At 40.4% G+C, this 22,839-nt stretch overlaps 1 protein-coding gene across 3 annotated transcripts in view; it reads left to right on the top strand.

Moving 5' to 3' along the window:
- The window catches only part of LOC126262292 (glycerophosphocholine phosphodiesterase GPCPD1-like), a 271,804-nt gene extending 249,342 nt beyond the window's left edge, over positions 1 to 22,462 (top strand). For all 3 annotated transcript variants that reach the window (XM_049958818.1, XM_049958816.1, XM_049958817.1), the window contains 6 exons: positions 829 to 984; positions 1,068 to 1,198; positions 1,369 to 1,504; positions 12,580 to 12,740; positions 21,628 to 21,784; positions 21,889 to 22,462. In XM_049958818.1, the coding sequence (XP_049814775.1) occupies positions 829 to 984; positions 1,068 to 1,198; positions 1,369 to 1,504; positions 12,580 to 12,740; positions 21,628 to 21,784; positions 21,889 to 22,029 (882 nt within the window). In that variant the 3' untranslated portion in view covers positions 22,030 to 22,462. The remainder of the gene's footprint in view (positions 1 to 828; positions 985 to 1,067; positions 1,199 to 1,368; positions 1,505 to 12,579; positions 12,741 to 21,627; positions 21,785 to 21,888) is intronic.
- Positions 22,463 to 22,839: the final 377 nt, after the last annotated feature.

Below are 22,839 nucleotides of genomic sequence, written 5' to 3'. Positions count from 1 at the left end.
TGGTGTCCTCTTGCCATTGCCTTGTGAGGCCATATTGTTGGACTTCAACTAGGGGGTGTAATTAGGGACTAGAGTCTCATCACAACTGACTGTTTTTGCCAAAAACAGCATCGGCTTCTGTCTCGTATCCTGTGAGAAACGTGCAAGAAATTGCTGCTCGTGTAGCTTTCCGCTCATCATTCAGAAACTTCTGAACCCAATGAGCTGGCACTCTCCACAAATTCAACTCATACTGAATAATTGACTGGACACTTCAATAATTGTAGTTTCTGAGAGATTTCAAGCACAGTTAAATGCTGGCCACCTTCGACAACTTTGCAGATAGCAATGCCTTGCTGTTCTGTACTGTGGTGGTGGTGGTTTTCTTGAACTCTTTACACCAGTATTTCATGCAGGGCTAAAAATGAATTTTTCCCATCCGCATTAATATTCTTGCTCATGAGGTAGTTGACTGTGATGTTGTGCACAACAGCAGAATGCAGTTCTTTCCCTCTCCCTCCCCCTGGATGAATGCTGGGATAGTTCCTGTGAAATGTTTTCTTCTCGTGTCATATCCAAATCTTTGCTCAGTCTCATAATAATCTTGTAGTCATCAGGGGGTTTTCTTCCTTCCTTCAGTGGATAATTGACTTACTAGTTATTGCAAACTAACTTTTCCACAGGTGAATGAGTGTGATGTACCCCCATGCTGTGAGGCTCCCTTGGTTTAATCCTCAGGCAAATTGAAACTTGTGAACACTCCTCAGATATTAAAGTAAATTGTATGAACTGCTGTTGATGAGTGGACCTTGTATTTCACAGACTAACAGATTTTATTTATTGACTAAGGTGTATCATCTAGAAGAAGGGAAGAACAGGAATCCCAGATTTTTTGATGATGATCTGGAAGAACATCAGCCTTTCCCAACTCTTCAAGAAGCATTAGAGATAATAGATCCACATGTGGGCTTCAATGTTGAAATTAAATGGACAATGGAACTTAAGGTAAAACCTCTTTCTTTTTTACTGAGTTTTTTGGTTGTCGTGGTATTTTAGAACTAACTTCAAGATTTTTTTACTCCTCTTAGGATGGGACATACGAGCTTGTTGATCCATTTGATCTCAACATGTATCTCGATACTGTGCTCAAAGTAATTCTGCAACACGGTGGAAGCCGCAAGATTGTGTTTTCGTGCTTCCACCCAGATATATGCACAATGTAAGCATTCATCAGTATTAACAAATATAATCAGTATTCCAAAAGTTTCATGGTTAGATGAATAGTGAATCATTTAGATTTCATATTTTAATGTTGAATGCATAAAACTAAAAGTGCTGTCTTTTGTTAATAAATTTACTTGAAAAATGATAAAAAAAATTTGTGCACAGGATACGGCTCAAGCAGAATTTGTATCCCGTCATGTTCCTTACTCAGGGGATAACAGCGAAGTATCCACCATATCGTGACATGAGGACTTGGAATATACCAATGGCAGTATATTATGCCCTGTCTGCTGGTATATTGGTGAGTTAAGTATGCAGATTTTATAAAAATGTTAGTTTAATGAAAATTTTCTGACATGATGGCAATTTTTGAATGTAGCTTTTAGCTCCTAAGTAATGTGAGTCATTCAAATAATGTACAGGCAATACAGTTGACAGTAATAGTGATAAGGCAGTAGTTAAAATCTGGTATTTTCCCCCCAGATGGGAGCACATGAAGACGAAAGGGGAAAAGAGTGTAAGAAGGCATTAGAAAAGAAATAATAAAATAGTAATTTTATGGGTTAATTTATTCCTGTTTGCTTTATTTGCATCACTTTTGCACTTTATATACAAGGTGTATCAAAAAGAATCAGCCAATTTGGCATGTCTATATTTCTGAAACTAATAAACATGTACAATGAATTTTGTTTTTTGATGAATGGTAAACTCAAAAAGTTTTTTTTTTTTTCATACCTTGTCATAGGTGCTCAATATGCCCTCCATGAGATGCACAGCATTTGTCAATGCTGTATTCAAATTGTTCTCATACTGCACCCCCCTGCGAGTCCGGGGATTAGAATAGGCCCGAGGTATTCCTGCTTGTCGTAAGAGGCGGCTAAAAGGAGTCTCTCATGTTTTGGCCTTTATGTGATGGTCCCTTGTAGGGTTTGACCTCAATTTTCAAAATTTTCCCAAAGAGGAGCCAATTGGGGATGGCACCTTATATAGTGCATTGTGTCCATCGTGCCTTGAGATATTTAGCCCACTTTCTCATTGTAGTCCAGCTCATTCTCCATCTCTTGGGTGAGGACACCTTCCTGGGTGCGTTTTCCACCATGCACTATGCAGTGTCGGTTTCTGCAACAACGGTGACCATGGACTTCTTTGCACCTCATATCCAGCACCGTAGCAAATTCATTGTGGTGGGGCCGCCATGTACCCTGTTGGTTGTAGCCCCCTGACAACACAGGGATCACTCTGCTGATGCCTGCATTGTAAACTCCCTATGTATGCCAAGGAGTAGGTGCCCATCACCCTGGGGCATCGGGACTCCCAGAAATGGCCATCCTGCCAGGTGGCTTTTGTTGTGGCTGGGTGGCGCCTGTGGGTAGGGCCCCTGGTCGGAGTTGGTGGCATCAGGACGGATGACGCGTGATGAAGCATACCACATCATCACTTGCTGGTGATCAGACATCAGCAGTCTCTAAGCATTCCAAGTCTCAGTAGAATGCAAGAAAGTATGACCCTAAATCATTCCCCTCCCTGGTCACACCATGGGAGGAACGCCAGGCTAAGGATGGCAGCGAACCTTATTCACCCCAGTACCTCGTATGTACGAGAACTGATAGGGACTCCATTGTTTCGATGAAGCCACAGTTTCTTGTAGAGCATTTAGAGGACAAGTTTGGGGAGGTGGAGGGCTTGTCCGAAATGCGCTCTGGTTCAGTCTTGATAGGAACAACATCCTCTGCCCAGTCACAGGCTTAACTTGCTTGTAACAAGTTGGGGGATGTTTCTGTTATCATCATGCCACATAAGAGCTTAAATATAGTCCAGAGTATTATTTTCCACAGGGACCTTCTTTTGCAGTCTGACGACGAGCTGCATGCCAATTTAGAGCGGCAATGTGTTCATTTCGTGCAGTGCGTCCATCGGGGTCTGAGGGGTGACTTCATCTTTGAGGGTGAGACCTTACCCGAGAAGGTCAAGGTGATGGTCTGTCGCTGAGAAGTCAAACCATATATCCCTCCCCCAATGCGGTGCTTTAAGTGCTGGAAGTTTAGCCATACGTCTTTCCGCTGTACTTCCAGCATCACATGTCGAGATTGTGGACATATATCACATCCCAATACTCCATGTGCCCTGCCTCCCATCTGTGTCAGCTGTAGAGAGCATCATTCACCTTGCTCGCCAGACTGCAGGATTTTACAGAAAGAGAGGAAAATCATGGAATACAAGACCTTGAACCGACTGACCGACACTGAGGCTAAGAGGAAATATGAGCACCTACATCCTGTGGCTATGACCACCTCATACACTACCATTATGAGAACAGTTGTAGCCCCATCAGTTCTGCGAATTCCAGTCAGCTCTCAGAGCCAGGAGGCTTCACATGCCCCCTTGATGGTGGTGGGCAATCTCCCCTCCCCATTGCTCCCACACCACTTACCCCAGGAGCACTGCCCCCCCCCCCCCCCCCAACCATCGGAGACACCAGTCTCCCACTTCCCAGCCAGAGAAGTGTAAGTCTTCTTCGGCTCCTCTCGCCAGGAAGGGATTCCTTGGGTCACTCCCTTCCCAGGTTTCTGCTAGTGGGAAAGATGACGCCTGCCAGTGGCTGAAGTGCTTAAAAGGAGCTGGTTGTAGGGCTTCACGATCCTCCTCAGTCCCGGAGACTGTACCAGTGAAGCCCTCCCAGCTGGAGAATCCCAAGGAGCAGCAAAAAAAGTCCAAAAAGAAGACCCCTAAGACCAGGGAAATTGCTTTTGCGTGTCCATCCTTTTACCAGGAGGTCTCCGGGACAACGGCTGTTTACTATCGTGGCAAAAAATAAAAACACCTACAGCCGTCATGATTTTATTTTATTTTGTCACTATCAGTTTCAACACTTCATTGCATCATCTTCAGGCTGTTTTGATGGGGTACAGGTTGATACGATCCCAATGCATAACTCATCAGTTGCCAGCATTACTGGATTCACAGACAATGTGTCAGCACTCCAACCATGCTGAGTGCTGACACGTTATCTGCGAATCTAGTAATGCTGGCAACTGATGAGTTATGCATGGGGATCGTATCAACCTGTACCCCATCAAAACAGCCTGAAGAGGATGCAATGAAGCGTTGAAACTGATAGTGACAAAATGAAATACAATCATAAGGACGGCTGTAGGTGTTTTTATTTTTTGTCACAAGGAAATTGTGGTGGCACCCACACCACCACTACCTACAAGCTCTGCGTCTGGAGATGAGGTGTAGATTCTGGTGTCCGCTGTGGACATATATCTCGCCGGACCCTCAAACACAATGGATATAGACTGCTCAGGCAATAAGTCGGTGGCTGCAGGTGACCCTGAGGCGTAAACTGCCTCATTGAATTTTCGATGCCTTCCCAGTCTCACGATGTCATCCTCCAGTGGAATTGCGGCGGTTTTTTCCACCGCCTGGCTGAGCTACAGCAACTAAGCTTTACACCTGCTTTCTGTATTTCCCTCCAGGAAACCTGGTTCCCGGCAGTGCGGACCCCTGTCCTCTGCCGCTATAAGTTATATTACAGGATCTGTAGTGACTATAATCGAGTGTCAGGTGGAGTTTGCGTTTATGTCCTAAACTTTGTCTGTAGTGAAACTGTGCCCCTTCAAACCCCTATTGAAGCTGTGGCTGTCAGAATGAGGACGATGCAGGAAATAACTGTCTGCAGTGTATATCTTCCTCCAGATGGTGCAATACCCCTGAAAAATATTAGCTGCACTGATTGATCAACTCCCTAAACTTTTCCTATTTTTGGAGAGATTTTAACTCCCATAACGCCTTGGGGCGTGTGGTAGTGATCACTTCCCCATCGTCCTGCCGCTACCCCTGCATCAGGCCCATAGATGCTTGCCCAGATGGGTTTTGAACAAGGCGGTCTGGGGAACTTTCACCTCTGCTGTCACCGCTGAATCTCCCCCACACGGTTACATCGATGTGATGATTGAACAGGTGACTACAACAATCGTTAATGCGGCGAAAAATGCGATCCCTCGCTCTTTAGGGTGCCCCTGGCAAAAGGTGGTCTCTCGGTGGTCGCCAGACGTCTCTGGGGCAATTAAGGAGTGTCGGCGAGCTCTACAGCAGCATAAGCAGCACCCTTCCCTGGAGCACCCCATAGCCTTTAAGCGGCTCCATGCCACCAGCTTATCAAAAGACAGAAGCAGGAGTGTTGGGAGAGATACTTCTTGACCATTGTATGCCATACGTCACCTGCCCAAGTCTGGACGAAGATCAGATGTCTTTTTGAGTACCAGACCCCAAAAGGTGTCCCTGGCATTAACATAAATGGCCTGTTGTCTACCAACGCATACGTGTTTGCTGAGCACTACGCTCGAGCCTCTGCGTCAGAGAACTATCCCCCACCCTTTCGCACCCTCAAACGGCGGATGGAAAGGAAAGTCCTCTTGTTTGTTACATGCCACAGTGAACCCTATAATGCCCCATTTACAGAGTGTGAGCTCCTCAGTGCCCTTGCACATTGCCCTGACACAGCTCCTAGGCCAGATCGGATCCATGGTCAGATGATTAAACGTCTCTCATCTGACTACAAGCAACATCTCCTCGTCATCTTCAACCGGATCTGGTGCGATGGCGTCTTTCCATCGCAATGGTAGGAGAGCACCATCATTCCTGCACTTAAACCCGGTAAAAACCTGCTTGATGTGGATAGCTATCGGCCCATCAGCCTTATTAACATTCTTTGTAAGGCTGGAACGTATGGTGTGTTGGCGGTTGGTTTGGGTCCTGGAGTCACGTGGCCTACTGGCTCCATATCATTGCGGCTTCTGCCAGGGTCGCTCTACCACCGATAATTTTGTGTCCCTCGAGTCTGCCATCTGAACAGCCTTTTCCAGATGCCAACACCTAGTTGCCAGCTTTTTTTATTTACGAAAAGTGTATGACATGACCTGGTGACATCATATCCTTGCCACATTATACGAGTGGGGTCTCAGAGGCCCGTTCCTGATTTTTATCCAAAATTTCCTGTCGCTTCATACTTTCCACGTCCAAGTTGGTGCCTCCCATATTTCGCCCCATATCCAGGAGAATGGGGTCCTGCAGGGCTCTGTATTAAGTGTATCTCTTCTCTTAGTGGCCATTAATGGTCAGCAGCAGCTGTAGAGCTTTCCATCTCACCTTCTCTGTATGCAGAAGACTTCTGCATTTTGTACTGGTCCACCAGTGCTGGCGTTGCTGAGAGGTGCCTATGGGGAGCCATCCACAAGGCGCAGTTATGGGCTCTAGCCCACGGTTTCCAGTTTTTGGCCGCAAAGACGTGTGTTATGCACTTCTGTCAGCATCGTACCATTCATCTGGAACCAGAACTTTATCTTAATGACAGTCCACTCACTGTAGTAGAGACATATGGATTGTTAGGACTGGTTTTAGACACCCAATTGACTTGACTTTCTCATCTTCATCAGCTTAAGCGGAAGTGCTGGCAACACCTCAATGCCCTCTGCTGCCTGAGCAACACCAACTGGGCTGCAGATCGCTCTACGCTGCTGCAGCTCCACAGAGCCCTTGTTCAATCCCGCCTTGACTGTGGGAGTCTGGTTTGTGGTTCAGCGGCACCCTCAGCGTTGCGTTTACTTGACCCATTGCACCACTGTGGCGTTCGCCTAGTGACAGGAGCTTTAAGGACGAGTCCAGTGACCAGTGCCCTGGTGGAGGCAGGAGTCCCTACATTGCTGGTTAGACGTGCACAATTGCTCTCCAGTTATGTTGCACATGTTCGTAGTTCTCCTGTGCATCCGATTTACCGTCTCCTTTTCCCGCCCAAGGTGGTTCATCTCCCGCATTGGCAGCCCGGGTCAGGTCTTACAATTGCAGTTCGTGTGCGATCCCTCCTCTCCGAACTGGAGTCCTTGGCTTTACCGCCTGTAGTTGAGGTTCATTCACATACACCTCCATGGTGTACAACTTCACCTGGACATATCACATGGCCCTAAGGACTCAGTTAACCCTGTGACCCTCCGCTGTCACTTCCTCTTGATTCTCAACATGAACCATAGCCATGAAGTGGTTTACACCAATGGCTCGATAGCTGATCGTCGCGTTGGCTTTGCCTATGTTCATGGAGGACATATAGAACAGCACTCCTTGCCAGATGGCTGCAGTGTTTTCACTACAGAGCTGGCGACCATATGTCGTGCTCTTGAGCACACCAGCTCATGCCCAGGCGAGTCATTTCTCTTGTGTACTGACTCCTTGAGTAGCCTACAAGCTATCAACCAGTGCTATCCTCGTCATCCTTTGGTAGCGACCATCCAGGAGTCCATCTATGCCCTGGAACGGTCTAGTCATTTAGTGTTGTTTGTCTAGACCCCAGGTCATGTCGGAATCCCAAGCAACCAACTTGCCAACAGGCTGGCCAAACAATCAATGCAGAAACCGCTTTTGGAGGTCGGCTTCTCTGAAACTGACCTACATTCAATATTACACCGCAAGGGTTTGTGGCTTTGGGAGACAGAATGGCATAACCTTAGTATGCACAACAAGCTGTGTGCCATTAAGGAAACGACGAATGTGTGGAAGACCTCTGTGCGTGCCTCTCGCAGGGACTGTGGTCCTCTGTTGGCTCTACATTGGCCATATGTGGCCGACGCATGGTTACCTCCTCCATCGCGAGGACCCACCTTGGTGTCGCTATGGCTCACGAATGACTGTTGTCCATCTCTTGCTGGACTGCCCACTTTTAGCCGCTCTGTGGTGGACTTTTAACTTTCCCAGCACCCTACCTTCGGTGTTGGGCAACAACGCCTCAACAGCAGCTTTTGTTTTAAGTTTTAATTGTGAGAGTGAGTTTTATCATTTGCTCTATGTTTTAGCCCATGTCCTTTGTCCCTGTGTGTCCTCCACCCTAGTGCTTTCAGGGTGAGTGTTTTAATGTGTCACAGAGTGGTTGGCTTTTCCTTTTTATCCTCATGGTCAGCCAGCCACAGTAACCTGCTTTCTTGTTTTAACCTCTTCTACCTGTTTCTTCCATTTTTGTGGTTTTCATGTCCCCTTTTGTCCATTTTAGTGGTTGTTGCCCTTCAGTTGTTGTTGTGGTTTTTCCTTTGATTCTGTTTTGTGTTGTCTCATTGTCTTATTCTCAACCTTGTGTCATTGTTTCCTTCGGAACAAGGGACCGATGACCTCGTAGTTTGGTCTCTTCCCCACCCCCCCCTTTTAAACCAACCAACCCACACTGCAGCGAGCATGTCTTGAGTTACAGCTTCCACAGCTGCTGCTATGCAGAGTCTCAGTTCGTTCATTGTTTTTGGTAATGGAGGCACATAAAAAGAGTCTTTTATAAACTCCCACAAGAAGTAATCACATACAGTCAGGTCCAGTGACCTTGGAGGCCAGTAACGTAAAGCTAACCATTTGATCAGGTGTGGCTGATCCATCATTCAATACTTATTTGATTTAAAAATTACTGCACTTCCAGATGCCAGTGTTACTACCTAGTGGGAACCATGTAAAACTAAAGAGTTTGCTCTTTCCAACAGTATGTAGTTCGTGCACTTTCTCAGATAACGTAATATTATGATTTCTTTCTTTCTTTCTTTCTTTCTTTCTTTCTTTCTTTCTTTTTTTTTTTCTTTTTTTTTTTTTTTTTATCTGATGATTTTTTTATGCACCCTGTATATTGCTTAACATGCAGATAAAGTTCTACCTCCACAGATACAGTCTGTTGTCTCCTGATGCTGCCACAATGTCAGAAAACATGAGACAAGTCAAATATATGCAGTCATCCTCGAACTGCAAATGAAATCTGAAGTACATGGTGCTTTTTAAATTTTCTTAGAGCTTCCAGTTACTAATGGTGGCAACTTTTCATTTCTATAAATATTATTTGCACTGGTTTTCTGCTATGCAGTTCCTCTGTTTCGTAAATTGTGAATATCCTAATACAGTAAAAACCTCATAATAATTAATCTACTTTTAAGAAATTCCTGTGTGTAATTAGTATTTTTACCAGTCACCAGGAGAATACTACTGAAACTTTATTTTTAATTAAATCTGCCTCAGGAAATAGTTTACTTGAATATGAATCGATTTACTGTGCAAGATTCATTTGTGAGAAATTTCTTAGATGTACGACAGTATGGCTTTTCTTGCATTTACACCAAGACATTTTGCCAAAATGCTAATAAAGTAAACAGGAGTAATTCTCAATTGATTCTGGTGGTGAGAAATTTCGAAATCCGTTCTACCAGCTTCACTTATTAAGTTGTGGACTCTTTGCATGTTTACATTACCATGAAGTTTTCAGAACAATGCAGTAGTTCACATGCAATATGTCTCATCTTAAAGTCATCATAAATTAATATGAAATGCACTTAAAATAGAAAAATTTCTGTCCAGAATACGTAAGTAAAATTCATGTTTACTGAAATATTTTTACATTAAAATCGAAACAGTCAACATGACACATTGTTCATTGAAGTATCAAATTGTGTACGTGTTATAGTTTCATGTAATTATGTTCAACAAGTAAAAGAAACCAGAAACCAACTATTCGACAGAAGCTGGTTATTTTTATGGTACTGAAAAGACAAGTGTAACATGAAACTGTCCAAAATAGAGAGAGAGAAGTGCAACATCATTCGTAGGTTATGACTGTTCTCTTCAAATGGTTCCATGAGGTCAGTGAAAGAATGCCTTTCTTTGGGTATTGTATCTTGGAATCTGCAAAAAATCATGTGAAGTCTTGAATACATTGATCTGGCCACCTTGATTAGAAAGAATGCCCTAAAATTAAGTAGATAAAGTGAGGATCTGAAACATTGTACAATAAAACTTTTCCATAGCTGAAAGAAAAATATGATCCCAGAAGAATTTTTACATTTATTGAAACTTTTACTGTTTAATTCTCACAGCAATGGACATTGTTCAGGAGGCAAAAAGGGCAATGAAAATTCAGCACAATGGTTGCTTGGTAATATTTATGGACATGAAAAAGTTGCTGCCAGTAGTAACTGGATGTTTTAAGAACATACTTAAGACTATAGTTGCAATTAAAGAGTAACAGCACATATTTATGAGGTTGCTTAGATCGCTGATTGGAGCAGTGGAAGAAAGACTTTTCTTACAACTAACATGCCGTTTACATTCAGTGGTCATACCCTTTCAAGAATGGTAATATTGTGTCTTTCTGACAACAGCAATTGTCATCTACACCTCTGGATCTGGACATAATTCACTCAGTGCCTGCAAAATATAGTGGTCATTTTTTCGTAGGTCAGTTTCAGCCATTATATAACAGGAAGTTATGGAAATTAAACATTTTACAGGCTTCCACTTTTTTTTCTGCCTGGAATGCTGTAATGCACTAGATTTCATTGAACTATGTTGTAAATATTGACTTTGTTAAAATATCGGTTGCTGCAGATGATTATTTCCCTAAAGAAGAATTGAAAGTAATAATGCATGACTTGGCAAGTGGGACATTTAGTGGTTGTTTCTTGTGACAGCATGCTGACTTCCCCATCTATATGAATGAGAAATGCACGATGCTGTTGTGAAGAAAAAGCTGAAACATATGGTCATGGCAGTTAGATTGACAAAGAAGAGAAGAAAACATTTTGCTGTAGATATGCTATGACTTTACACTATTAGGAATTGTTTTGCCTCAGTTCAGTCAGTAATTGTGAACATCAGCCAGCTGTAATGAGAACTTCTATCAGTGTGTTATTTTACAAGGAAGAAGAAAATTACTCTTATGGAAATGGAAATGTCGTGTGACTAATGCCTCCTGTCGGGTAGACTGTTCGCCAGGTGCAAGTCTTTAGATTTGACGCCACTTCAGCGACTTGCACATCGATGGGGATGAAATGATGATGATTATTACAATGCAAATTACTCTTATCAATACTCCTCATGACATGTTCATAAGTTGAATAAACAGCATTTCATGCAACTTTACTTTTTTTTCTGAGTACGTCCCTCAAGTTAAGATCCAGGTTAGTGATCATGTGATTAGAGAGTACTTACATCACATAAAAATGCCCAGATTCAGATTATGAGTAATTCGTTCATTGTAATTAAGTTAAATCGCTATTTACAGAAAAACATCATTTCATTAGAGAACTGTGTGGTGTAACAGAGATCCATTCAGAAGAGAGTTACTTTGTACATAAGCTGCTAACTACATATTATATTCTTCAGAAATGTTTAGACTTAAGTGGTATGACACTGCCACACATGTTCACAGTACATACCAAAGAAGAAAAAGACTGAATTGATATTTGTGTTTGTACATGTTTTGTATTCAAGTGTGCTTTTTCCATCAATAATTTGCATTTTACTGCAAGAATCATTCATCAAGTAAGCATGAAGATGTTGCACAGCTGCTTTGTGGCACCTGGCCATTTTCTTTCTGTTCAATAAGTTGGAGATTAAAGCTTGGTTAATATAGGAATACTGTGGACTATTCACATTCAGAGTGTAACAAGCTATGAGACGGAACACAACAATTTTAAGTAATGTTATTTTTTCTGTGCTGAATTTCATGAACACCACAGTCATTAATGATTTTTATGAATAATGCAACCATCCACAAATTTATGGCTGTTTGCATTATTCACCAACCATATAGGTAATGTTTAAGCCTGAGTGAACAGGTATTTGTGGTTCGGAAAAATTGGGTGGCTAAGTTTTACATGAATCAGTAGCTCAAAATTAACAAAATTGTATCAGTATGAAATTGTTGCTGAGCATCAGTTTCACTGCAGAGCTGGCACAGTGCATATGGTGCCCATGATATTTGCAGATCCCCAAAAGTAAGAGCTACATTAATATTACTGTATAATTATGAATGTGATGGCCACACACACACACATTGGACAGTATCTCTTCGATATCCTGTAGGAAGAAAATGGAAATGTATGTAGTAATACCATGGTCATATGCTACCTAAATTACAGAAATTCCAACAAAATTCACCTTTGAAAAAAAATTATGAACTTTTTGTTCTTTCCTTGGACCATCACAGGACCGTAAGCATTTTTGTTGGCACAAACTTTGTAATTTCCCTGGTTCATGACAATGAAGAAATATTTTGCATTCAGATACATCACACATCTTGGAAATTTCCAGAATTGACACTATGTGATTGAATTGCCAGATAACCCTATGATGTAAGAAGGTACTGCTTAACTGTATCACTGATATCTCATTGCTTAAAATGACTGTGGAGAAACAGATGAAAGAATCGGACAGAATAGTTATTCAGTTAATCTTAATAATGCTGTAAGTTTCTTATTATCTGAATGAGGTACACCATTTTTGTGGCAGATTTAGATGAATTTAAGTTCAGTAAACCTAAAATATTTCTTTTTTAATGCAGAATACTTCAATTTTTCAATTTAGGGTATAAACGTACATACTGAGGACATATTGAGGGATCCATCACAAATAAAATTGGTAACTGATGCGGGATTAATAATTTTCTGTTGGGGTGAGGATAACAATGATACTGCCACTATTAAACATCTGAAGAGCCTTGGACTTCATGCTATAATTTATGATAAGTGAGTATACAAGCTTAAATGTTATCATTATGGATTTCATGTTCACTAATTGACTCAGAAAATACTAAGTGGTTATATTTAAACAGACGGTGTTCAGAGTGCTGCAATGTGGGCTGTATACACTGTAGGATGCTGAAACATCATAGATACCTATTTGTTAATAGGTTTGCTTGTGGAGTATGCTGTAAAATATAATAGCTCCACTTTCTGCCACCAGTTGAAAATTTGGTGCATGTAGGACCAATGGGACGAATGTTCAAATTAATGATAACTATGGCACATTATTAGGATATTCTCACAAGTTACAAAATGTGTTCATGTGTTCTCCCAGTTCAACAGTGTGCTGTTTCCACACCACAGCGTGGTCAACAATTGCTCACAGCATATCTGGTGTAATCAGAGTGGTATGACGTTGTATGTTAGCCTTCAGATCAGGAAGAATCTGGATATGTTCCTGATTGACACTATCTTTCAGATATCCCCACAACCAGAAGTCACATGGATTAGGTCAGAGGATCTGGAAAGCTTCACATCTCGAAATTACATAGAGATGATGCATTCATTATCAAAGTTAACTTGAAGCAAACCTGTCACCTGCCCAGTGTGGTGTCACTCTATCTTGCATGAAAATAGTGGTTTGGACACTGTTAAGTTCTTGCAAATCTGAAATCACATATTGCACAAGGAGGTCGTTACAAGCAAGTGTCAGCTGTCCATCTAACAGGTCTGCATGGTGTCACCTCCCAGAAGGAAATTGGACTGAGAGTGAAGGAGCTTGTGAAAGCACACCACAGAGTCACACTCCCTAAAATGAGTGCTGTTCCTGCATAACATGTGGATGAGTAAAACTCCATATGAACAGTTCTGTGCATTTATGGAACCCTGCATAGTAAAATGTGACTCGTCTGTTCAAAGAATATTCCCCATCCACATGTCATCCATTTCCATGCGTGCCAACAAACAAAAGGTAAAGTCACAACATTGTAGTCTATCTTGGGGCTTCATTCAGTGCACACTCTGAATCTTGTGGGGATACCAGTGTAAAATGTGCCACAAAAATCTGTTGAATTGTTGATGAGGGGGAGAGAGAAGTCCTGTTTCACAGCTCATTCAAGCACTGGCTGCAGAATTAGAGGTGTGTTCTGCACGGGCTGCCTCCCTCTCTCAACTGCACCACACAATTCAACTATTTCTTCAAATTTCTTGAGCATATTATTTAGCTCATTTATTGACATGGGGCCTCTTTGAAGCTGTTTGTGTCGGCAATATTCCCGCAATGCAGCTTGGCTATTGCGGCCATTTTGAGAAAAAAACTTTACCAACAGTGTATGGTCGTTTTTCTCAATAGCCATTGTGTTTCATACAGAAAACTAAACTTTCTTAACACTTTATACCAAGAGTCACTTCAAAAAAGAAATAAACAAGTCTCGCCAAGCAACAAATAGCATACTGACGTCAAAACAGTAAACATTTCACATTCTGGCAGCTTACAGTGCCATATTTTCACCTGGTGGCAGAAAGTGAAACTATTATGTTTTTCAGCATATTCTGTGTGCGCACCAATTAATGAACATACCTATGATATTTCAGCATCCTGCGATGTATGCAGCCCACACTGCAGCACTCAGAACACCGTCAGTTCAATTACAATCACCTGGTAGTTTGTTGTGCAATGTGTAAGAATTATGTATAGAAATTTGTCTTATTGTGCAGTGTTAATTTAAATTATAAGATGCAACTAAATAAAACAGAATTAAGTACATGCATTAAAGTTAAAGCTCTGTTAATATTGTACATTTGATTCTTAACTTTAAAATTAATTAACTCATGTAGGGATTATTTTTGGCATTGCCTTTACTTTGAGTGTATGCTAACTAAATTATTATACTTCTGGTTTGGAATCCAATTGACAAATTAAATGGGGTTTCTAAAATGAGGCTTCTGATGTTTGAGAAAGGGAATTTACAGTTTGTGTATACTGCCAGTTTTGACATGTGACAGTGATGTATGGACTTCAGTGAGAAAACTATTTTTGAACGGAGAGTTACTTGGCAAGCAGTTAAGGGAGTCTCATTGGACACTACCAGGAGAGGTGGGAAAACAAGGGAACAGACTGGACTGGGTGAGGTAACTACGACTGTAACCAAAATTAAATTGCAGTGGGTAAACCATGTAGCAAACAGATGGTTCATGACCAAGGAAGCTTTTTGCTGAATTCAAAGAAATTAGAAGAGACTGAGGTGACAATCTAATGGAAGCTGGGTAGATGACATTAGAGAGCACACTGGAGCAATGTGGAAGAGTGTAGCTGAAGATTCTAACACAGTGAAAAGTCCACAGGAGCCTTTATATCAAGATTCTGTGGATATTTGTGCAGTTTTTTGTAGAAAGTACTTTGTTATAATTGGCAATTCAAAAAGAAAAAACAGGTTTCAATTGTTTGTTATAGAAAAACTGTAAAAGATAGAAACACATTACACATGTCACTGGATGGATGAAGGTTCAAAGTTTTGACATAATGATGCTGTTGTTTGTTTGTTGCAACAGGGTGACTACACCACAAGAAAAATCATGTTGTGTGTTGGAAGTTGCACAGAGTCAATCCCTTGTTCAAATGCAAAGTGCATTCCTCACATCTTGTGACATTTTTCTTTGAGGGTACATAAAAGAAAGAATATTTTCCCATCTGTGGCAGCTTCTCTTCAAGAACTCAGAAATCAAACTGTTGAAGCTTTCAATTCAGTGATTTTGATGTTTCACAAGAATGCTTGGTGCTCAAGTTGAGTGTACACTATAGTGCCTGGGCAAACAACCTTTCCCTTTCTCTATCCAGTGATGTGCACAATGTGGTTCTGTCTTTCATAGTTTGTCTGTAATAAACAATTGAAATCAGTTCTTTATTTTTGAATCACACTGTAAATATTTGCATCACTTGCAGCAAGAGTTAGGTTACTATTAAAATTTTTTGCAAGATCATTAATGTGCAACGTGGGTGTAACACACTTCTCTGGTCTATGCTTGAAATTAGAGATATGCCGATGTTGAATCTCCATCTAAGATAAGATGCTGCGCCCTCCTGACTAAAAAATCCTCAATCCAGTCACAAATTCTGTTTGATACTCCCATATAATCATGCTTTCCATAATAAGCATAGGTGTGGTATCAGGTCAAATGCTTTCCAGAAGTTGTGAAATACTGCATCCATGTCATTGTGTTGATACATGACTTTCAGGGTTTCATCTGAAACAAAAGCACGTTGGGTGTTGCTTGATAACTGTTATCAGAATTTGTTAGAGCTACTTCATATGTTTGAACACACACATAAAAGAAAGTTATAATTAGGCAAGCTATCGGAGCCAGTGGCTTGTTCTTCAGGCAAAAGGGTTGAAGGGGAAGGAATAGGGATGAAGAAAAAGGACTGGAGAGGTCTAGGAAAAGGGGTAGATTTTTGAAAAGTCTTCCAGAACCATGGATCAGGGGAAACTTACCGGACGGGATGAGAAGGAAAGACTGATTGTTGGGGACTGCATTGGAAGAGATTTGAAAACCTGAGAGCTTAAAGATGGAAAATAGGGTAATATGCAAGACAGAGATTATGGCATAAACATTGTGCATGAGTTAATAAGAGTGAAAAGCTGAGTGCATTGTATGTAATAAAGGTGGGAGGGGGGTGGTGAAAAATGGACAGGTAAGAAATGAAAGATGTAGAAAACAAAAATGGAGTGAAGGAAAGAGTAGTTACTGTGAAGGCTGGGACAGAAGAAATTAACGTAAGTTAAGGCTAGGTGGGTGGCAAGAACCAAGGGCATGTTGTAGTGCTAGTTCCCACCTGCAGAATTCTGAGAAATAGTCTGGGGGAAGAATCCAGATGGTGCATGACAAGAAACGGGCACTGAGGTCACAATTGTCTTGTTGTAGAGCATGCTCTGTAACAGTATATTGGGTGTTACCAGTATACACCCTCTGCTTATGCCTGTTCATCCTAATTAATAATTTGGTTGTGGTTGTGCTGATGTAAAAGGCTGAACAGTGTTTCCATAACAGCTGGTATATGACACATGTCATTTCACAGGTGGCTCTCCCTTTAATAGTATATGTTTTGCCAGTTACTGGGCTCCCAATCTTCGCAATATTGTTGCCAGACCCTATGCTTCTTCTGCATCCATGTCCCTACCCTATGGCTCCTACCCCTGTGACCGTCTCTGCTGCAAGAGTTGCCCTATGCACCTTCCTATCACCACCTATACCAGCCCAGTAACTGGCAAGACATATACTATCAAAGGGAGAGCCACCTGTGAAATGATATGTCTCATATACCTGCTGTTATGGAAACACTGTTCAGCTTTTTACATTGGCACGACTACCACCAAATTATCGATTAGGATGAACAGGCATAGGCAGAAGATGTAATCTGGCAACACCCAATATCCTGTTGCAGAGCATGCTGTACAAGAAGACAATTGTGACCTTGGTGCCTGTTTCACCACACGTGCCATCTGGATTCTTCCCCAAACTCAGTTTCTCAGAACTCTGCAGGTTTGAACTATAACACTACGACATGCCCTTGGTTCTCGCCACCCTCCTGGCCTTAACGTATATTAATTTCTTCTGTCTCAGCATTTCTCCACAGTAACTGCTCTTACCTTCACTCCGTTTTAGTTTTCTACATCTTTCATTTCTAACCTGTCTATTTTTCACCGCCCCCTCCTACCTCTGATACATACAATGCACATAGCTTTTCACTCTTATTAACTTGCGCACGATGTTTAAGCAATAATATTTGTCTTGCATATTACCCCGTCTCTCTCCTTTCAGCTCTCACGTTTTCAAATCTCATCCGATGCAGTCCTCAACAATCGTCTTCCTTCTCATCCCGTCCGGTAAGTCTCCCCTGACCGCAGTTCTGGGTGATTTTTCCGAAATCTACTCCTTTTCCTAGACCTTTCCAGTCCTTTTCCTTCACCCCTCTTCCTTCCCCTTCAACCCTTGTGCCTGAAGGGGAGGAGCCACTGCCTTTGAAACTTCTTTTATGTGTGTGTTCTGCTGCCTGTGTGGTGGGTAGATCTTTTTATCCATCCAATTAAATTATTTTGTCAAAAATCGATTGTTTTTGTTATATTATTTCATTGTGTTTGAGTATTCTACAACAGATGCAGGTCAGTGATATTGGATGGTAGCTTTGTTTATCAGTTACACTACCCCTTTTGTACACAGGTATAATCTATGTTTTCTTCGCTCCGCTTGTCAAAAATTTTTTGCGTGAAGTGTCTTCAGTGTATCGGCGTTACAAGCAAGCCGCTTGGCAAAAATTTTTTGCGTGAAGTGTCTTCAGTGTATCGGCGTTACAAGCGAGCTAACTCGGCTACAAATCCTGTACGGAATATAATAGTGATTCCATCATCATGCCATGAGCCTTGTCAGTAGTAATAAATCTAACTGCTCCTTTGTGCCACTAACACTGTCATCGCTCATCTTTAAAGTGTTTCCAGAATTAAACTGTAAACTGGGACAGTAGTTGTGGGTCCTCTGTTGTAACATTTGCAGTCTTTCAGCATGTTTACTTTTGTTTTGCTATCTCAGTGTTTGTTCCTTCGTACTTGTAGGTGTGAGTACAAGTAATTTGGGTTCAACTCTCAGCCTTTATATGTGCCAAAAATTACTATGGATTTTGTGAGAAATCTTTCAATAAAATTCTGCTTCAGTAATCTTCAAAGGCTTCACTCATTGCACTTTTTAACAGCCAAATGTGTTTAATTCAGCATCTCTAACTATAGTCTTATGCTTTGTTTTACATCTTTTGTGCAGTGCTCGCTGTTTCCTTAAAAGTTTCTTTGTACTGGATGTATACTGTGGAGGGCCCCCATCACTAGCTGCTCTACTAGATACATTCACTGATAAGCCAAAACAGATGACCACATGCTTAATGGTATGCTAATACACCTTCTGTAGTTTGCAGAAGAATCTGAAGCAAACGATAGTGATGTTTTATTATTATTATTATTATTATTATTAAAGTTTTGAAAACACCTAAGTCTTTAGGTTGTAATAAACTTGTCACATTAATTGGTGAGAAAAATGTGCGAGTACCAACACATTGTAATTCTTCCTCTTCAGGGTGTGAACGAGCGTGGTCAAGCACTAAGATTGCTTTATGTAGGTGTCTTTTGCCAGTAACAAACTCGAGCATTCTAACAAAAAACTCTACTCACTGCAGCAACTGGACAGCACAGATTAACATAACTGAATCAAGATACTAGTCATATATTTGCTTAAAATGTTACCAAGTTGCCTTTCTTTGACATTGATTTTATACTGAATATATGGATGGGATGAAGTTTAGACACATTTTTATATCATTAATATGCAAGGAATTGCGCTGTGGCATCAGAGTGCATAAATTTTGGTTCACCCTATATAGTCTCTTTCCTCTTCATAGCTGTCACTACTCTTGATCAAATAACTGGAGATTGATTCTAAGCATTAATCTCAGCTCTTGTATCAACCATTGATAGTTCAAAAACTGGCCTTTTTTTTACAGTAATGATATTAAAAGAACTAGCATGTGCTGCTTCCTGAAGTTTTTGGGGAAAAATAATCTGTTCCTTTTCTCTTATGAACATCTGTTGATCTTCCAGCATTTATTTGTAGTTTGCCTCCCAAAGTTGATACAAAGCTTCTAATTTTGGTACTGGAATAGTATGCAGATTCCCAACTACTTTGACAGATTTCATGCCACCTCCAGTCCCACAAAAAAAGAATAACTAACTTTACAGCTAGTGTGGCACTTTGGCACCCAGTTAGTTTTTACGTCCACAAATTCTAGAAGAAATTCTTTAACAGTTTGCTCCCAGTTAGTTCACAAAAGTAATACCTGAGCAAATAAATTGTCTCCCACAATCGTACTGAAGATGAAGACATTTTACTATTTATGATTGTTAACTTATTTTTAAAGGAAAAAAAACAAAAGGGGGTGGTTTGGGCTGTGTTGTAAAAAAAGGGACAACTTGGCTCTGTCTGGCCACTTTATCCAGCTTCACATCATCTGACAAATGTGATTTGTGATATAAGAACATTTTCAATTAAGGAGACTGAGGTAAACAACCTGTTTATTTTGGTAACAAATAAATTTATTCAGAAGTCATAATTTATAAAGTTATTCCTACTCCCCACGATGCTTGGATTTGAATGCACGGAAACATCCTTTTCCCTTTCAAGCCCAAATTTCACACAGCTCTTTTTTATATGAAATGAAACACAATTTCATGTATCCCATCATTGGACACGAGTGATCTCAGTGAATTGTAAATAAGCCACATTATAATTGTACTTGTTGTGGCATGAGCTGAAGAGCTGATCATAGTGTATGCAGCACCATTCATTGCCGATTTGTGAACGAATGTGATGGTGCCACTCTTCCTACCAGTCAGGTGTTCCCAAATATATTTAAACTGGAGATGCTAATTGGAAGTTACATTTAAACTGTGACACTGCAATCTCCAGGCTCAATGGACAAATGATTTACATTATCTGGATCTGAATTTCTTTATTAGATGCTACTGCTCCTGTGTCCTGTTTGAGGATCTTTAAGTCCCACTTGTAGGCATGAACATGTGTTATTGTAAGTTCATTGAATGGCATGGAATTTGAATTAAGCAAGTCACATATAGCGTAATACAAAAATGCTAAAACAAGATTACATATGTTGTCAAATTAGGCCTTGTCTCATTCTGATACAGAATATTGCCTATAATGTGATCTAAACATGATGAATGAGTTCAGTTAAGTTATGCTATCTCCTTTTGTGCTGACAGGTATGACTTTTCAACAGTCAAAGACTGTGGAAATAGTTATGGTCAGCATGAGTGTTGGAAAGAGCCTTTGTGTGTATTGCATTGTTGCAGAGTTAATTTGTTCAGATTGATCTCTCCTGCAGTCAGTTTGTAACTGTGATTGTAGATGTTTGTTAAAAGGTTTCACTATGGAAGAAAGAGTGAAATAGTTGTGCAATACTGAGCTCCATAATGGCCAACAGTGTATCAGTAGTTCAAGTCTCTATGCTATTTGTCTCTCAAGTTGACTAGCTGTGTTGGTCTTTGAGGACAATTACTGCAGTAGAAAAACCAGGGAAATATGATACTACCTGTAGGTGAAGTCTTGGATTTGTTTGTATTCGCTTTCTCAGTACCACAATAAGTCTAGAAAAGTAATTCTTTGCTCTGTGACAGTGCACATTTTGAGATGTGGGAAAATATGGCTTTAGATAAACATTTCAATGAACTTGTTAAAACATTAAATTGGTATTCAGAGTCAAAGTTAAACTGCCATTTTCCCAAAATAGAGCAGTGTTGGAAAGTGTGTGTGGTAGCTGTTTTCTTCTCTATAATTGCAGTATTAAAACATTTGTGCTGATTGTTTAGCAACAATTGGCTTCAGAGATTTTGAAGACTCCCAGACCATATGGCTGTTGCCCATGTGGTTGTTCTTCATTTCAAAAACTAAAGATTTAGTCGAAAGGACAGTGTTATCCAGCGGATGAAGATTTGTAGTAGATGTGATAAGATAAATTTTCCCAACTACCAGAAATAAAAAGTAAAAAGTGTTCTCACGAATTTCACTGACAAAAACTGAACAGTAGTAAACTTTCATCACACATTTGTATAAGTACAAAGAATTCTGTACCAGTCCATGCAAAGAAAATGTTTTAAATGTTTGACATTCAGTACAATGGTTTATAAGCATTTGATATGATTTTGTTCTATCTCACTTGTCTGCTTTCTACCATTTATCATGTTTTAGAATGTCATCTCTTCATACTATTTCAAAGTTGAATTCCCTCTTGTGTTCTTTGGCTGCCTTGACATGATAATTATTACACACTTCTTTTCAGAATTGATAAGTTTGGGACAAAAGAAGTAAAGGAGAGCATATTCCTTGTGGAAGCTAGAGAAGGACAGAAAAATTTATTGCAGATTGCACAAGAAGTGGATAAGAAGCAGTCCTCTGATAACAGTCCATTGATGCACGCCTCTGTCACGCCTGCTGCAGTAAGTGAAATTAAAAACATTGCTTTCACATTTTCAACAACATTGCTTTCAATTCCGTTTTTCTTTGCTCTACTTATCCTTGATATTTCTGATATTTGTTTCAGGATTACCAGCTGCACATTTCTACAAATTGCACTCCTCTAAATGATGATCCTCTTTCAGCCTCAGCAGTGCTTATGAAAAATTTGGGGTCGTCTATGGATGTCTCTGAACCCAGTACTCTTACTAGTATAAAGTCAAGCTGATGTTAAAATGTTGAGTAGGCAATACAATTGACACCAAAAGTATTTGACCACACCCCGTAATTATGGTGCAAGAGGAAAAATATTTATTTTACTAGTGACAGTGATTGGAAATGTTAAGTGAAGCCTCTTAGTTTTGTTTCATAAGCAATAATTTAGTATTCAGAATCTGAGTGATCTCTAATGTAATTTAACTTATTACTCAAGCCAGTGATCTGACTTGAAAATTATTATATGACCTCATATTCATTGCATAATTGTTTGAAGTCCATACGTTTAAGATGCCATTCTTGAATTAATTCACCACAAATACATCATATTACAATTTCTATTTGAAAAGTTTCTTTTTCTATTCCACACAATAATAATTAACTCATAGTTGTAGAAAGAACTACGTACGTTGTAGTTTGGCTTCTGACTATTAAATAATTGTCTGGTGCGTGTTTGACTTTCAGTAGATCGTAAACATACCATACATGCATCTTTGAATATATGTCTGTAAACAATATTGCAATAATCTTTGCTCTAGGTGGATTGCCTTGTTAACTGAAGGCCTCACTTTTGTGGATATAGTCTCCAAATGCAAACAAACACCCTGTGTTTTGAATTTCATGACATCATATAAAGCTGAAACCTGAAAGCATTGAAAAAAAATAATTTTATTTAAATAAACATATACCTGTAACCAGTCACTTTTATTGATCTTTCACTATAATTTTGGAGGATTTCACCTCCGTCACCAGGTGAAACTACTTAAATTAACAAAACATGTTGCTCACACTGACAGCAAAGACAAAATATGGCCCAAAAATA

This window comes from Schistocerca nitens, chromosome 6 (assembly GCF_023898315.1).
Source record: "Schistocerca nitens isolate TAMUIC-IGC-003100 chromosome 6, iqSchNite1.1, whole genome shotgun sequence".
Taxonomy (NCBI): Eukaryota; Metazoa; Arthropoda; class Insecta; order Orthoptera; family Acrididae; genus Schistocerca; species Schistocerca nitens.
The sequence above is the reverse complement of the archived record's forward strand: the minus strand, read 5'-3'. Positions and strand labels throughout refer to the sequence as shown.